This window comes from Elgaria multicarinata, chromosome 1 (assembly GCF_023053635.1).
Source record: "Elgaria multicarinata webbii isolate HBS135686 ecotype San Diego chromosome 1, rElgMul1.1.pri, whole genome shotgun sequence".
Taxonomy (NCBI): domain Eukaryota; kingdom Metazoa; phylum Chordata; class Lepidosauria; order Squamata; family Anguidae; genus Elgaria; species Elgaria multicarinata.
Window position 1 is genome coordinate 71840669 of NC_086171.1, and position 18057 is coordinate 71858725.

General features: G+C 40.7%; 1 protein-coding gene across 4 annotated transcripts in view; it reads right to left on the reverse strand.

Moving 5' to 3' along the window:
* PDCD6IP (programmed cell death 6 interacting protein) overlaps window positions 1-17623 on the reverse strand; it is a 34086-nt gene extending 16463 nt beyond the window's left edge. For 2 of the 4 annotated variants that reach the window (XM_063130092.1, XM_063130069.1), the window contains exons 1-6: window positions 17376-17623; window positions 10744-10798; window positions 9638-9707; window positions 7545-7672; window positions 5086-5239; window positions 1226-1326 (exon numbers count right to left, since the gene is read on the reverse strand). In XM_063130092.1, coding sequence (XP_062986162.1) covers window positions 1226-1326; window positions 5086-5239; window positions 7545-7672; window positions 9638-9707; window positions 10744-10798; window positions 17376-17587 — 720 coding nt within the window. In that variant the 5' untranslated portion in view covers window positions 17588-17623. The remainder of the gene's footprint in view (window positions 1-1225; window positions 1327-5085; window positions 5240-7544; window positions 7673-9637; window positions 9708-10743; window positions 10799-17375) is intronic. The other 2 variants (XM_063130102.1, XM_063130081.1) reach the window with 1 other exon arrangement.
* Between the last annotated feature and the right edge of the window lie 434 nt (window positions 17624-18057).

The following is an 18057-nucleotide window of genomic DNA, read 5'->3' on the forward strand; positions in this document are numbered from 1 at the left end:
ATATAGTCCAATCTACCATCTCATTTTGCTGTACAAGTAAACAAGGTATAAGAAGACACAATGGCTATGAGAGTTTTCATTACTAAATTATACACTACACACACCAGAAAATGCTTAATTCTACATAATCTAAGTCCCAGAGCAGCATCAAGAATCTGTATATCACAAATGGAAACTAACTAGTTAGTAAAACCTCTGTAATGGTTTCAACAGACCTCACTTTAAAGTAAGGGTGCCGATTAAACAAGGCCAGATATGCCTTCAAATTCACATCATCCAATTTCCATCCTATACCAGTCCACCTGACTGTCCATGCTCATGCTCAGCAGCTGTGCTGACTATGAAGCACATTTAAGTGAATGTCAACCTCTCATCCTTATGTTCTGTTATGTTTAAAAAAGAAAAGAAAAACGTAGTAGTGCTGGCCAAATGTAGTGAAACAGCAACTCCACAGAGGAAAGGAATATTCTTTAAGGTAAACACAGTCCTTCTGAAATTAGAAGCACTAATATCTAAGTCAGCAAACCAAAGCATCATATGAACTCAACTTATATCCTTACCCTTAAAAAGAAATCTATCTCAGAGAAAACAGAAAATTAATGTTCATAAAACTAGAACATTAAAAGTGTATAAGGGAACAATGCCCCTTATAGAGACTCTAGAGATGATGTTTCATGCAAATACTACTAATTTACATTTTAAAGGGGCTTTTTCAAGTTCTGCTTTCATTCCCTATATTTCAGAAAGCCAAGAAATGAAGCAGTAGAGTACTCATAATGCCATCATTGTGGGACAGACAAGTTTCCTGGGTTATGAAAGAGGACAGTATAGTAAAGAGAAACATGAACCCCATTAGGAAGCATGTTAGTTCCAAATCATTTTTAGCAACAGACCACATCCCTAAAGAGACAGACCCAACCATCCTATGTTAAAGTTGAGTAAAATAAGAAATTCTATCTGAAGAATGTACTTTCATTGTTAAAGCAAACAACCTTGGAATGAATCCACGTGAGTTCCTAGTTTTATAAAAACTGGGATTTATTGGATTCATGTTTTGTCGTACAAAATTTAAAGTACATCTCTTCATTTTGCCCCACCTGCCAAATGTCAAGCAAGGATGGGAATATACTTGAAAATGCCACTGACATCCTCAAATATTTAATCATTTCAACTAAAAGCATGTTTTCTATTCTTCTTATGGAGACTTTACTATAAAGTTACCAACCTTGGGTAAGGTATCCTTGTACTGACACTGCTTGAATGCATCGCCATAGTAATCAGCAGCTTGATTTGCAAGTTTAGCTATGATGGCATCTTTCATTTTATCTAAAATAAAAATATAGCTATTAGAGCTTATATTAGTTTTGAAAAATTATTCAGTAACCAAATCAGAATTTTTACACCTCCAACTTAAAATAGGAAAATATTTTTCAGACAGACAACACATTCTAAGATGTTTAAATTCTGGAAATTTTCTATATGCTAAAGTAGCCACAGTGTTATGCGTTTGAAACTTCTTAAAACACAATGTTTAAAAAGCAGCAGTATATTCAACGTTTTTAGGAGTCATAGAATACAAGATGTCTGGGAAACACAGAAATCAAGATCTCTCATAAAATCTTCAAGCAATAACAATTATTAGAGATAGCATTCCGAATCTGCAAAGCAAACTGGGTAGAAAACTCTTATGAGGATTTAGAAGCTCTAATTATGTCACTGTTTTGAATCACCTAGTTTAAGTTCATGTGTTCATGATGTTGTACTGCAATAATTCGTGCTGGGTCTGATCGAACTCGTGCTGGGTCTGATCGAACACGGGTTAGAGCTCACTATCGAGCCTACTCTGTGGCGGTGAGGGTGGCAAAGAGGCAGTTCTTTTCCACCAGCATTGCGTCTTCTCAGTGTCATCCGGCGGAGCTTTTCCGAGTGGTTCGTGGCCTGTTACACTCTGGGCCAGGGCGTGAGATAGTTGAACCCTCAGTAGCACGCTGTGACAAGTTTGCACGGCACTTTGAAGATAAAGTCGCTCAGATTCGTCATGAATTGGACACCACACTTAATGCAGCACCACTAGTAGAGGCGTTCAGAGCGCCTTCCGGCTCAGTTTTATTGGATGAGTTTCAGTTATTGAGGCCCGAGGATGTGGACAAAGTGCTTGGCCAAGTCCGGTCGACCACCTGTGTGGTTGACCCTTGACCCTCGTGGCTCATTGCATCAAATAAGGAGGGGATCGCCGGCTGGGTCCAGGAGGTTGTAAATGCTTCCTTGAGAGAGGGAGTGGTGCCGGCCTCTTTAAAAGAGGTGGTAATTAGACTACTCCTGAAGAAGCCTAATCTGGACCCGGAAGATGTTAACAACTACAGGCCGGTGGCTAATATCCCTTTCCTGGGCAAGGTGCTTGAGCGGGTGGTTGCAGGACAACTCCAGGCACTCTTGAATGAAACGGATTATCTAGATCCATTTCAATCGGGTTTCAGGCCTGGTTTTGGAACGGAAACTGCCTTGGTCGCCCTGTGGGATGACCTCTGTCGGGAGAGAGACAGGGGGAGTGCAACCCTGTTGGTTCTCCTGGACGTCTCAGCGGCCTTCGATACCATCGACCATGGTATCCTTCTGGATAGGTTGTCTGAGCTGGGAGTTGGAGCTACTGCGTTGCAGTGGTTCCGCTCCTACTTGGATGGCCGATTCCAGAAGGTGGTGCTGGGGGATTATTGCTCTGTGCCGTGGCTCCTAAGCCATGGGGTTCCGCAGGGCTCTATCTTATCCCCTATGCTGTTTAACATATACATGAAGCCGCTGGGGGAGGTTATCTGGAGATGTGGACTGAGGTGTCATCAATATGCGGATGATACCCAGCTCTACCTTTCCTTTTCATCAAATCCAGGTGAGGCAGTGACTGTTCTGAACCAGTGCCTGAGCACGGTAATGGACTGGATGAGGGCTAACAAACTGAGACTCAGTCCAGACAAGACGGAGGTACTGTTAGTGGGTGGTTCATTTGTCCGGCGAGGTGATGTTTGCCCTGTCCTGGACGGGGTTGCACTCTCCCTAAAGGATCGGGTCCGTAGTTTGGGGGTGCTCTTGGATCCAGAACTGTCACTTGAGGCACAGGTGAACTCAGTGGCAAAGAGCACCTTTTATCAGCTTAGGCTGATATACCAACTGCTCCCTTATCTGGACAGTGATAACCTAGCTACAGTTATCTATGCTCTGATAACCTCTCGTTTGGATTACTGCAATGCGTTATACGTGGGGCTGCCTTTGAAAACGGTCCGGAAGCTTCAGCTGGTACAAAACAGGGCAGCCCGTTTACTAACAGGGACTGGCTGGCGAGATCACATTACGCCAGTCCTTTTACAACTTCATTGGCTGCCAGTCCAGGTCCGGGCCCGATTCAAAGTGCTGGTATTGACATTTAAAGCCCTAAACGGTTTGGGGCCAGGTTATTTGAAGGAACGCCTCCTCCCATATGTACCTACCCGGACCTTAAGATCATCTACAGGGGCCCTTCTCCGTGAGCCCCTGCCAAAGGAAGTGAGGCAGGTGGCTACTAGGAGGAGGGCTTTCTCCGCTGTGGCACCCCGGTTGTGGAATGAGCTCCCCAGAGAGGTCCACCTGGCGCCTACTGTACTCCTTTCGTCGCCAGCTCAAGACTTTTTTATTCACTCAGTATTTTAACACTTAATTTTAATTTTAATTTAAATTATACTGTTTTAACTCTGTATTTTAACCTTATATCAATTTTGCTGCGTGGTTTTATCCTGGTTGTGCTTTTTATATTGTATTTTGTATTTGTGTTTTTAACTTGTTGGTTGTTTTATGATGGTTTTAATTTTTGTGAACCGCCCAGAGAGCTTCGGCTATTGGGCGGTATAAAAATGTAATAAATAAATAATGCATTCACATAACAAAGGCCTCAAATCTGTATAGCTGATGACGCAAATGGTAGATGCACTTCTGAAAGGTCTACTACACTGATCGCTGCTTCTTTTACACACACATATATGCTACAAGCGTTTATGCTTTTGAAATTTACTTGCCCTCAAGAATCTGCTAAACTGTTTAGACAAGCATAATTTTATTGAAAAGAGACCAACCCCAGAACAAACTGTTTCTGTGCTTTTTTACCCACTGGATTTCATAGATATATTGGATTATTTCTATGTTTTTGTGAGCTGCTTTGAGACTAAAATATTTGTTAAAGTAGGAGATATATTTACATAAAAATAAAGCACCAAAGAAATGCATTTCAGGTGGCCAAAGGAATTTTCTATGCTAGTAAGGGTAAAATAAATACGAAATGGGGGGGGGGGGGAGGAAACAACTGAAGGCACTGATTCTTAAACTGAACTTTAACTGTGGCTGCAGATGAGACCACAAAGAATGCACGGTGTTGGCCACACTAAAATGTAGAATATGTAAGTGGGCCACACTAGTCAGTGAAACAAATAAATGCTTTAATCACAGCATCAGAAGTCCATCAGATATGGTGGCTGCATATGAGCAATGATGCTCTAAGGTATTTTAATAAACTACCTATAAGAAAACATCTTACTTCAAGTTAGAATGCTAAAGATAAACCCACAGAATAAGTATTTGCTTTTACATGTGCATGTATTCGGGCAGTTTTAGATTACAGATTTTGTACCCTTTCTTTTTACCATCAAGTATTTTTATTAATGTCTGTGAACCTATATGCTATAATAATGGTCTGTTGACTGCAAAAAAAGATTGATTGATTGATACATGTTTAAAAACATGGGAATGATCCTCTAAGTCGCTCCAGCAACTAAAAGCATTTTGGGAATTGTACAGAAGCTCTGTGTTTCTGAAGAATGTTTACATCAGTTTTGGCAGGATATTTTCCCTCTGCAGGAGCAAGCATCTATTAAACCTTCAAATACTACATTTAAAGATTTACAACTTAATTCTGGAGCCACAGAAATGTAACTTGCAAAGTATTTCCTCCATCTTACTCAGGCAAACTTAATGTTTTGAATAGAAAATATTAGTAGTCCATATCACTGTAATTTCAAGCACAATAAAGTTTTAAAATTTAAAAATTCCAAGTAGTACATGACATACCTCTGGTAGCTTTTAGAAAAAAGACTTCTTGAGCTTGGGCCAGCATGATAAGACTTAGTGTGCCAACTGTATCTGGAGAGATGTCCACTGTAGGTTCACGGTTTAATGAGGACAGGACGGTATCTTTAATGTGTTGGAAGGCGCCACTAGCAAACTTGAGAAAATAATGTATTCTATTATAGATGCATGTCTGATGTTCATAGCATGGACATGCTGCTACTGCATTAGCACAATTGGTAAATCTGAGCAAGAGTGGACAACGAAACACTAACATAAATGTCTGAAGTTGCAAGTCTGCACATGTTAGGCAACTCACGTCCCACTGAAGTCAATGGAATTTAAGTCATGTGTGTCTGGTGGGTAGCACTGTTAGAGAAGATATTTCTTAATATGCAATAGGATTTTAAACAAAAGTACATTTTTCTAGATGTTTATCACTCACCACACAAAATCTTACATACAAACATGTGCTTTAGTTTGCAAAGTTTGATAGTAATCTGTGCTAGACACTAGACAGGCTGCTTAGCCTGACACTTTAATAAAGGGCTCGTTGTATCCTGTTTTATTATTAAACTCTTACCCTGCACAAGTGATGATAATTTAAGGGCGTAATCCTACAAACCCAGTCTCCTCCAGCCAGCAGTGGTGGCTGGAGAATGCTGGGAGTTAAAGGTTTTTTTCCTGTCTAAACATGCATAGGATTGCCCCTTAAGAAAATTGGCAAATTACTTCTTTGCACAATCTATTTAAACTGCAGTTCTGGGGAACTACAGATAGGAACCAAGAACTCTGTGAAGTTTAAGAAACAGCAACACAAAATAAACAGTGCTCCTTAACACTGGAATGTCTTCTCGCCACTTTTTGTTGGCAAAACACTGGCTTTCGGCTTTTAAAAGGAGACAATTTTTCCTTATTGCCACCTCAAAACAAAACAAAAAAAGCCAATGGAGTCTGCATGCAGCGTGTATGTTGCTCACCCCTATCTAAACAGTGATCTAGTTTAGCATAGTTATTTTACTTGTTTTTAGTAAATGAAGCTAAAAATAAGTGCCTTGTGTTGATTTTTTATCCCAATACACCACAAGTATTTGACCTGAAATATTTGAGGGGAGAAATTAAAGCACACTTAATGTGATTTAAATGTTATAATATGTAAGAATTTTTATTGGAATGCTTGTAAAAATGTAAAGACAATAGTACATATTTTCTTTATATTGTTTAAATTTAAGAAACAAGGGTACTAAAAACTATGCACTTATAAATTTTAGCAACCCAAAGAACTGTGCACAATATGCTTGCAGCCCATTCATCTTTTTCAAGGACTTGACTCTCTTCTGCTAAGGTCCCTGGGGCACCTTCAGTTTCACTGTCACTACTTATTAGTTCCATTTCACGCTGAGACATATTATAGCATTTTGTAGCATTTTATCCTGCCCTTTAGCCAAAAAAGGCTCTCAAGGCGGCTTACAAAAATATTTCTTAAGACAATCCCTGCCCCACAGGCTTACAATCTAAAAACATGACACAAAAGGAAAGGGGATTGGGAGGGAGGAGGAAAACAAAGAAGCAAATTCAGGCACTGGATTCTTAGTTGCAAAGTCCAGCAGCCGCTTCTTCTCCCTCTCACAGCCTCATACAGATCAAGAGGCATGATGGAGAGGAGGGAGGGGGGCTCTCAGATGGGAGAGCAAGAGGGAGGGGGTCTCCCAGGCACGATGGAATATGTGTTTCAATGACCTATATGTACTCTCTCATAAACTTTCTGGGGATAAATACCTAAAAAACATTAATGACAACTTTGAAACTGCCAAAGATACCTAATGTCGTATTTGCAAGAGGGATCAATTCCTTGTTGCTAATGAACTTATGAAATGGGAGTTCTCCCATGGCTGATTTTTCTGCACCACATCATTGATGCTGAAAGATTCCCCTCTACTCTCCCTGAACCACCTCAGTGTTAGAGCACAAGTACTAACCTCAGTTGCTTGATCCCTATGAAAACATGTAGTCAGTTTGAGGAAGCATATAAAGGGACCCATTTTCAAATACCACATGGGGTTGGTTTGGTGTAGCAACTGCTGCATAGCAGGGCCCTCAAATTCCAAAAATTAAATAACATCATACAATTCTAATTATATGAGACTCACTCCCTTGTAAGAAGGACTTTGGGGTAACATACTTAGGATCACTCTTGGTTCACTATTTGAGCAATAGGAATAAGGCTGAAATGTAACATGGTGACTTAGGCCTCCCCATGAATTCATGGCTAAACTACAACTCAAATCCAACTTTCCCAGATTCAAATCTAATAATATCCACTGCACATCCGCCACTACTGTCTGATACAGATTATTCATCTCAGATCTCCAGCCAATATATTATCTTAAAATACATATCCAACATTTCAATGTAATTACTAGCACTTCCAATAATCTGTTAAACAGAGAGAAGAGACATACCTGATAATGTTTGGCAGCGGCTTTCAATCCTTCATCACTGTCAACATTCTGCTCTGATGCTATCTGGCTAGCCAATGCTCCACAATTGAACAACACACAAGTTTTCTCATAACCCAAACTTGCCAAAGCTGAAACAAAGTACACACAAAATAGCATTCTTAACTACAAACAAGACAGTCATGAACTCTATAAGAATTAAGAAAACTATAAACAGAAATTGACAGGTGTGTTCCAATGAGTTTGTGCATATTGCCTTAAACAAACCCCTTAGAAAACCAAAACCAGTCTTTTTGGCTTCTGGTTTGTTCCCAAACATAATTCAGTGCTCGTGATCATCTTTAAAAGCCATAAATGGTTTGAAATCAGCGTATTTAAAGGACTGCTGAGGCTCAGGATTGCCATTCCAGTGCATGTGCCTTTAAATTAAATAGCATTCTTGGCCAAGGGAGCTAGTATCCATTGCCCCAAATCAACCACCCCTTGTCTTTCTCCCAGTTCCACAAACAGAAAGCTCTTAATGCATCAAGCCAGCCAGAGCAATTTCCTTTTTCATTAACTTCTCCAGCTTCATCTCCTTGCTCCATTTGCCATCAGCTTCACATAATTAGGACAACAGTATTTTCACATCTGACCGGTAGAGCCCATTTGCCTGGCCATCCTGGCTAAACATAATATGGAATATGATTCCCCCATTCCTTTGTCACCTCCCTTGACCATTCAATGATGCTGTAGACTGAAATCAACCCCTATGTGTTTAAATATGCAGATGTAGTTCCAAGAGCAGCTTTATTTCCTTAAAGTACCTTTCTGCTTTCCCATTGTCCCTTATCTTATTCTTAATGGAATGTTGCTTTAATTTTACTCTAAATAACCTTTTGCTTCAATTTGGAATGAGTCTGTGACAAGCCCAACAGTTTCCCCTGCCACTCCTCCTCCCACCAAGCTAAGCTATTTGGAGTTCTACTTTTCCATAAAGGAAGTAAAAAGAAAACAATCTGTCCATGCCTACAGTGATGGGCAGACAACTGGGTTGTAGCTCTGGACTACCTATATTAAAGAGACATAGAAGTTTGCACAACTAGCCTACCTCACAAGTTAATTGTAGGCACAGCTTTGCTACAACTGCCTTTTCCCACATGATCTTGCTTGCCGATTTAAATATTGAACAGAGGCCCTGCTCCATTAGACCAGCTGGCTGAGGCATTCTGGGAGATGCAGTCCAACACATCTGGAGCGCCCCAGGTTGAGGAAGGCTGCATTAGACAGTCTGTTCTGCTTATATATAGATTCTTCTTGTATAAAACCCCACCTCATTTTTTGTCATGAAAAGAATCTTCTTACAATGTTACTGGGGTTTACATGGGTTGGTTTGGGGGCCCAGGGGACCCACAAACACCTAGCTCCCTTTCAGTTCCTGCTTATTTATGAGAATACATCCAATATTTGCATTTTCTGTGTCAATTTATACTTCGTGGCTGTCAAGGTAATTGGAGCAATAAAAAAAGAGCAATATGGCTGCCAATATGCAAACTGGTGGTATAGATTCTGGGATGGTTCAACGTTGTTATGTTGGTTCCAGTACCTTTCAAACTGAGAAAGCCTGAACATTGAACAGTAAACAATGGGCACTGTATATGAACACTGAACTACAGAACAGGAAGGCATCACCATCCATACATCCTAAACACCTCTACACATAACAGCTTAGAGCCAAAAAGTCACCTCAACAAAACCTATTTGTGACCAGGTCTGGAACAAAGATAATCAGCAAACTGCAATTTTCCTGTAACCAGGTTTTGGAGAGTGGCAATCTGGGACAGGGACATTAACAGCTTTACTAAGATAACTGCAATACAAAATAAAACAGCAAATGGGCAAGGATAGATCCTTGCCTAACAACCGTGGGCACTGAAATATCCTCAATGATCTGCTTGAGATTTGCACATATTATAATAAAAATATACAACTCTGATCAGAAATGATTTTTAAAAAATGATTCTTGAAGGTAACTTAAATTGAGAGGCTGTTTATATTTTAGTTTTCCACATCTAAACACTACAATGTATGTTCTAATTTTATTAATAGTCACTTACCAAGCTTGACAGATCCTCCAAAGAGTGATCCTTTGTCAAAAGCGTCTTTCCAGGTAAAGGTTACACAGATCTAAAAGTATGAGAAGTGTACATTAATCTCTAGTTTTAACTCAGATGGAAGATCTTTTAAAACATCTACAAGATATCCAAAAAACCATATGTCAAGCAGTGATCTGATTCGTATGTAATGACAGCCCATAAGTTAAACACACGGGCTGTTGGGGATGAAGGGAGAATATGAGCGTGTTGCCTCCCTCGCACACATAACTTCCACTTATACTCAAAAATCTACAATTGGGCCACTTATAGGTTGTTGAGTGTGATATGCGAACCCGGAGCACTGGGTTAACCCAGCTGTTGATCCTCCAACAAACCATAACTTAACCTCAGTGCTGTTTATGGCCTAAACAACCCAGTGCTCTGGGTTTGCACATCACGCTCAACAACCTACGAACAGGCCAATCATAACTTGCTGATTAAAAACGGCACTTGTAGGCATGTAGGAGTCAGTGCATCCGCTCTCCCCTGCTTGTGCATGATAGCCCATGGTTGTTTAACCCATGGACTTCATTATGTGCAAACCAGCCCATAGATTAAAGTCAGCATCTTAAAGGTAACATAATTATATATTATTGAGAATACAGACAATTTTGTCAGGAAAAAGGCAATAGTTTGTTAAAGAGAACATTATGAAAACAGCAAAAAACACATTTACATCTATCTTTTCCTGCCAGCACAAGCATATTTGGGTCTATAGCCTTCACTCCAAACCAATAAGTGCAGGCATAGTTAACCAAGTTAAGCTGACTGGACTCTCATTGATTTCTGTGGAATAGATTTAAGAATATACTTAAATCTCTTGTGAAACCAAGGAGCTTTAAATCTTTGGCTGACTTATACCCATTCTTTCCAAGCGTACATTTCAACAGCTATAAAAATTGTTGCAATTGTGTTCAAGGAATCAAGGCACAAGACTTCACAGCCTCATCCATGTGATTATGAAAGTGTGACTCAATTTGTCATCCACTCAGAAGCAGCTTCATACTGCCTTCCTTTAGACATGTTATTGCATATCAAGGCAACATTTAAGAGGTAGAATGCATTACCTGATTTTCAGAAAATGGGAATTTTGGTTCTATGGAACACAGCTGATCATAGTATCTGAAATCATTAAGTAAACAAGAACAGGAGTAAATGCATACATAACTTTAACAGTAACGTTAGCTTTATTTACATATGAGATCACAATATATCCCTCAACAGGAAAAATGTTATTCATGATATTAAAGAACAACCAAGATACCTATAAAGCCTGGTATAACACTATTAAAAAATAAACAGAGCTTCTTAAGGCTTGCCTATAGATGGGAGAAAAATTACAGACACCAACTAGTGCTGTCCAACTAGTCTTAGAAATGGAAAATCTACATGAGCTGGATTCACAGACTGCCTCAGCTTCTGTAGCTCATTTGTTAAGATGCAAAGTCTACTTGATCTGAAACAGATTTGTAATCAAAGTTCAAGATACCAAGACAAAAGCCTCCATAACATGAATCCCAATTTCCTTCCTACAAAACTTAATTCAAGAGAAGATAAATGGAACACAGGCGAAGTTTCTACCCATTGTAATGTCCAGCTGAATAATTTTTAGACTGTTATCCACAGCAGAGTCATGTATGGTAGATGGTACTCAAGCATCACACCCTTGACACATTGCCATAAATTATCTTCTCTATAGGGTTCTGAGGGGATCATAGTTGTCTAAGGATGAAATCCAGTGAAGTAGCCATCGGAATGGGAGAGCCCCCCTCCTCCTTGCATGTACCACAAATCTACTATATACGACTGAGGGACCCTGTGAATTGGGGGGGGGGGCTACATGAGAGAGGGGGAAATCCTGTTGCATGAGCATACTTTCATTTGCACATATTGGATTCTGCCCTTAGATTTTAGAAAAGGATGGGCAGTTTGTCTTGATTATATAAAGCTCTGTTCCTCCCCTAAAAATAAGGATGGTGACCCAAAAGTCTGGAGACTATTATTATTATTATTAATAATAATAATAATAATAATAATTTACTTATATAGCACCATCAATGTATATAGTGCTGTACAGAGTAAAACAGTAAATAGCAAGACCCTGCCGCATAGGCTTACAATCTAATAAAATCATAATAGAACAATAAGGAGGGGAAGAGAATGAAAACAGGCACTGGGTAGGGTAAACAGGCACAGGGTAGGGTAAAACTAACAGTATAAAGTCCAAACAACATCAAGTTTTAAAAGCTTTAGGAAAAAGAAAAGTTTTTAGCTGAGCTTTAAAAGCTGCGATTGAACTTGTAGTTCTCAAATGTTCTGGAAGAGTGTTCCAGGCGTAAGGGGCAGCAGAAGAAAATGGACGAAGCCGAGCAAGGGAAGTAGAGACCCTTGGGCAGGTGAGAAACATGGCATTAGAGGAGCGAAGAGCACGAGCTGGGCAATAGTGTGAGATGAGAGAGGAGAGATAGGAAGGAGCTAGACCGTGGAAAGCTTTGAAGGTCAACAGGAGAAGTTTATATTGGATTCTGAAGTGAATTGGAAGCCAATGAAGAGATTTCAGAAGTGGAGTAACGTGGTCAGAGCGGCGAGCCAAGAAGATGATCTTCGCGGCAGAGTGATGAACAGAAACCAACGGACTGATGTGAGAAGAAGGAAGGCCAGAGAAAAGAAGGTTGCAGTAGTCCAACCGAGAAATAACCAGTGCATGAACAAGCGTCTTGGCAGACACATGGAGGCTGTTCTTCAGCTCCACTACCAGTTCTGTTCACATATAAAAATAAATCTCTGAGAAAATATAGTCCCTAATACAAATACAATTTAGAATTTTGGCATCATTGCAATCATTATCTGTCATATGAATTAGATAAACTGTACCATAGCATCCATTAATCCATCCTGGGCAGCTTTCTCAGCCATACCCAGGAGGTCTTAATCACCTTCCATCATGTTTATCATCAGTGTGAGTGTGCATGTGTAGGGGGGTAATTAAGTGTTATCTTGTACAATCCTGCATAATAGAGCCCTTACACTATAAGCACTAAGCAAATGGTTCTTTCAAATCAGACTCTAAATTGCTGCTTCAGTAAAGGATTATTAGTTATGGACTTTAACCCCTTTCCTTATGAACATTTGTAACACAGAAGTATTAGTTTCAAAACATTTGTTTCATATGAAGCAGTACTTGATTTTCCTTTTTAAAAAAGATATATTTCTAGGTTAGAGCATAAGACAAACATTGCTTTGTTTTTCACCTGGGGAGTCTCTTTTCCACTTATTAACTATGGAAAATTCTGATTTAGTTAAAAGTTATTTCAGTAAATGGGTAAACCAGTTTCCTATCAGGTTTCTTTTTTCTCTTAAGTAGTATTTCATGACATAAAGAACCATAAAAAAAAGTTTCAGAAAAAAGTTGTTAGCTATTTTTGTGAAGGCTAAAAAAATCATACATTTTTCTGAAGGCATTCTACTCAAAAGAAGGCTTTCTGCATTCTTTACATATTACAGGAAAATGCTGTTATTTTATAAATCTTAGCTGTTACTTCATTTAGCTAATGTATTGTGATTATTTATTAACAAAGAATATCAAGAGTTCATTCTAAGTATTTAATTAGGCATACTTCATGGCCATTAAAGCCCAAAGAAAGTAGTCAATATTTCCTATGGTAAAGCATTTAACAGTAGAGATAAAAATCAGTGTTTTTTTTTAAAAAAAAATCAAGAAGAGAATTGTTTTCTCTTCAGATAGTATAAATTTTTACCTTTAAAAGAAGCTGATTGTGTTAGTATTAAGCATCAAACACTAAATTAAAGGCTGCTTTTCTATGTAAAGAATGGGGGTGCAAGTTCCATGGTTAAGAATTACAAATTATACAAGAAATTATGTATTTTATATTTATTTCTGTGCGCTTCCTACTGGATCCATAAACAAGCAAGTTATCACAGGCACTTCTTTAAAATTTTATTTTCCCAGGCTTTTAAAGAATGAGTTTCATCTCTGATGTTGACTTTAATGCTGTTTCACCATTTATGTTTTTGACTTTTGAATGTTGATAATATATTAAATTATTGTTCATCTGATTTGTATAAACAGCTTTGAGAAAGATATTGAAGACCAGGATAAAAAAGCCAAATAGAACATATCTCATCAAGATCAACCACATGTACTCCTATTTTATGCCCACCTACTTGAGTACTGCAACAAATTCAGTATTGAAATTAATGTTTATGACTATCAACCAAACAGAATGGATATGCACTTTCTATGTTTCTGATTTTTTAAAAAAATCTTGTATACTTTTTAATGTTTACTATTTTTAACTGTTGTAAACCGCCCAGATAGCTTCAGCTGTGGGGTGGTATATAAATGTAAATAAATAAAATAAATAAAATCTTTTTTACTTTTACTGAGCAAGAAACATTGTCTTGCTCAGTAACTATGAGTCATTATTTCTAAAAGTTACTTGACACTTACGCCCCAAACGTATTCAAGTTTACTCAGAAGTAAGTTCCACTTCATCCAATGAGACTTGATTCCAAATAAGGGGACATGGGATTAAAGATTTAGCCTTCAGTTAAGTGATCTTGCTTATTAGCAAAACATATGTAGGCATTTTGTCTGCAAGACCATTCTACAATTCAAAAGACATTTGAGCTGCATGACAAAAGGTTTTGATTTATGCCTTTAAGGGCACAATCATATCTGGATCCACCCTTAGGGCAGCGAGGGAGGTGTGGCAGAGTTGATCTTTGCTTCTGCTGTGCCTCCCGCTCTGTATTTTAGCTAGGCAGGCATTTACGCCCATCCTGCTGAGGCATCAGGGAGGGGCTTGGGGATACAGTATAAACCACCCCCTCCTCTCTCCTCCCATCAGCATATCCCTTTGCAACCTTGGGGAGGAAGCCAAGCCTGCAGTTCTCTTGGCTGGCTGCAATGGGCAGGAACTTGGGACTTCTGGGTCCTACTGCTGTCTTCAACCTCTAGCCCAGGAATCTGAACCATCTTATGGCCCCACAGACTCTTATCTAGGGACCAAAGAACTGCTCTTCCTGTTACAAAAACAATTTTTTGTTGCATACCAATATATTTTAACTTGTTGGAGCAACCAGTCAGAAGTATGCTTTCTTAGGAATACAAATTTCAAAGTGAGAAATATGGTTTAAATCAATCCACCTTTGAATTTGAATGGAACTTTTCATTCCTAAACTCTTATTTCATTTAAAACTGTTTCTTCTCAAAATATATTATAAGAACAGAGAGTTAACCTTCTTGGTCCGTTTGGAAAATCATAATGCAGAAAAACTGGTTCTTCTGTCAAAAAAGCGATTACTTGGAAACTTTAAAATAATTTTTCTCTTACATGCCACTCAATTTGCAAAATGGAGCAGAATTAATTTGCGCTATGGGAAACATCACATTTAATTCAGAAAGTTAAGTGAAGATGTATCTGGAAAAAATGTCTTTGTAGCCTTCTAAACGTGTGTTTTCAAATGGGGCAAGCATTCCAAATGTCATACTACAGATAGAGTCACTCTAGGTCAAAGATGTTGCCACAGCAACAACACACCTGTTTATTTATTTGATTTATACCACACCTTTCTACCAAAATATGGCATGCTTACATGTACAATAAGATTAAAACAATACACTACATTAAAATATAATAAAAATGTAACTATTACAGAATTAAATATAAAAAAAACAGCACCCAACCCAAACAGACCCACTTCCCAGCCAAAGTCCTTCTTAAATAAAGCAATATTTGCCTGTTAGCGAAAGCACAGCAGAAAGGGAGCGAACCTAGCTTTCCTTGGGAGGGAGTTACAAAGCCTGTGAGTGGCCACCAAAAAGGCCTTTTCACATCACTACTGGATGCGCCTCTGATAGCGGCGGTCTCAAAAGGGCCTCCGCAGAAGATCTTAAGGATTGGGCAGACTCATATAGGAGAAGGTGGTCTTTCAGGTAGCTTGGTCCCAAGCTATATAGGACTTTGTAAGTCATAACTAGCACTTTGAATTCTGACTGGAAACAGACCAGGAGCCAGTGAAAGCTGCTGTAACAAGGGAATCCTGTGCTCCCTGTAGCTGGCCCCAGTCAACAGTCCAGGCATTTGAACTGGCTTCTATAAGAGGAGAAACATGCTTTGCCCAGAATTAAAAGAGGGGGGAGAGAGGGGAGAAAGAATTACAGATCCTTAGGCTCAAAACCTGACAACAGTTGGGCATTTCCAAGGAAGTGAAGGGGTGTGTAGCTCAGTGGTAAAGCACATGCTTTGCAACTTCAATCAATGGCATGTCCAGGTAGGGCAGGAAATTTTAAGCATTTTTATCCCATTCCATGGCCAAAAAAAGGGCTTCTGGAATGGTTTACAATCAACCAGCAAAAAATGAAAATCTCTTGCCTGAAACCCTAGAGAGCCACTGCCAGTCAGTGCCAACAATTCTGGGCTAGATGGACCAATGGTCTGACTTAGTATAAGGTCGTTTCTGATGTTGCTGTGTAAACACATTTCGAATTGCCCTGTTAGGATCACTAACATCTCCCAGACTCTGCTCCCTGAGCACTTTGGACACATTCCTTCCAAAAGCAGAAAGAGCTTCACCATCACCCTTCAACTACTCTAATGACAACATTAGACTCTGGGCCAATTCACATGGCATGCATTTGCCCTCAAGAAGCAGTGGTGTGTGCCAGCTAGCATTATGAATATGCAATACACAATCAGGGGTAGCTGTGGCTTGTTGCGTGAACCCAGCCAGTGGGGATTATTTTCGAGTTAAAATACCCTTGCACAAACTTATAACAGACCTTGGGTCATGCAAGGGTTGTTTAAGCCTCAAATAGTGCACGTAAGCTCAGCTCACCTGATACAATAAGCCAGTGCAACCTTATTTGGGGGCTGCATATTCATAATGGTGTTGGCACGTGCTAAACTACTTCATCCCCCCCCACCATGCACACACCATTACCCTAGAGAAATGATAAAAGCTTGAGATAAACAAGATGGGAAGCGAAGCCCTGCTGAAAGACCGCCTCCATGAAGGCTCCCCCTCCCTCAACCAGCAGCCATTCCAGCAAGGTGTGCAGAGGAATACATAAGGCTAAACGGTTCATTCCACTAGCTTACTTATTTCCTCTTCCGTCCTCATCGCTTTCCCCTTGTTAGACATGTCTTTTTAGATTGTAAGGCTGCAGGCAGGGCCTGTCCCGTTTTACTGACTGTAAAGATGCTTCAAGTTTTGTTTTGTTTTTAATTGGCCGAAGAACGGGATAGAAATACTTTAAACAAAACAGATACGGATTTCGTGTCTGTATGTGTCGTTCAGTTCTGGTGTTCACAACAAGTTCCGGGGCTCAGAATCCTCCAGTTCTAAGCACGGGGCTTTTGCATCAGGGGTCCTGCTGGAAACAGATCCGCCAGTCGGCCCGCTCCTGCCCTGAGGCACAGCGGACGGAGAAGGAGCAGGCAGCCCTCTCGACGGGGAGAGACCCCCGAAGCCAAGAACGACCCACCCGCTCAGAGAACTTCCAGTCTCCTACGCCACGAAGGGGGCAGGGGAGCCCGAAGCTCGCTCGCTGGCTGCGTGTCACCGGCCAAGGGTGCGGCCCGCGCGCAGCCTCAGTTCCCAGCCTCGCCCTCGGCTTACCTTTACCTCCGGACCGCCCGCCGGCCCCCGGCGCACGCCAGGCCCCCCCGCTCACCTCAGGAGGGTCTCGAGCGAGCTCTCGTGCTTGTCGAGCGAGCGCCCCAGCGCGCTCTTGCGCAGCTTGTTGAGCTCCTCGGCGGCGCGGCAGTGCTCCGCCTGAGACTCCCCGCCCGGGTAAGTCTGCTGGATGAACTTGCAGAGCGGCTTGGCCAAGTCCACCTCGGAGGCCTTCTTCAGCTGCACCGTAATATACGACGACGACGCCATCTTCTCCCCCTTCTTCTTGGCTCGTTCGTCGCCCCCGCTTAAAGTCGTTCTCCTCCCCCTCCCGCGAACCCCCAAGAGTTACTTTCCTCTCCGGCTCGGCGGTTCACCGCAGCGCCAGTCGCCGTCCAACCACTCTCCCCAACTCACTTCCGGGATCTACGTAAAAGTTCTTGGTCTCTATGGTGTCCTCGGACCAGCTGCGTCATGGTCACGCGGCCGCAGTCGTAGGGAGTCGCCCCGCCCACTTCCCAATTTTCCAGAACTTCTCGCTTTGCTTATGCGGGTCGTTCGTAGTTCCGTCAGTCGTTCTGAATAGCACCGGCGTTCGATACCTAAGAGACCTAGTTATGTTGGACTGGTCGAGCAATAGGTTCAGGTTATCAGTAGCTACTAGTCCTATACACATTTATTTACCTGTGAACTTAATGAGGGTTACTTCTGACTTGACACGCATATGCTGTAAGCCTACA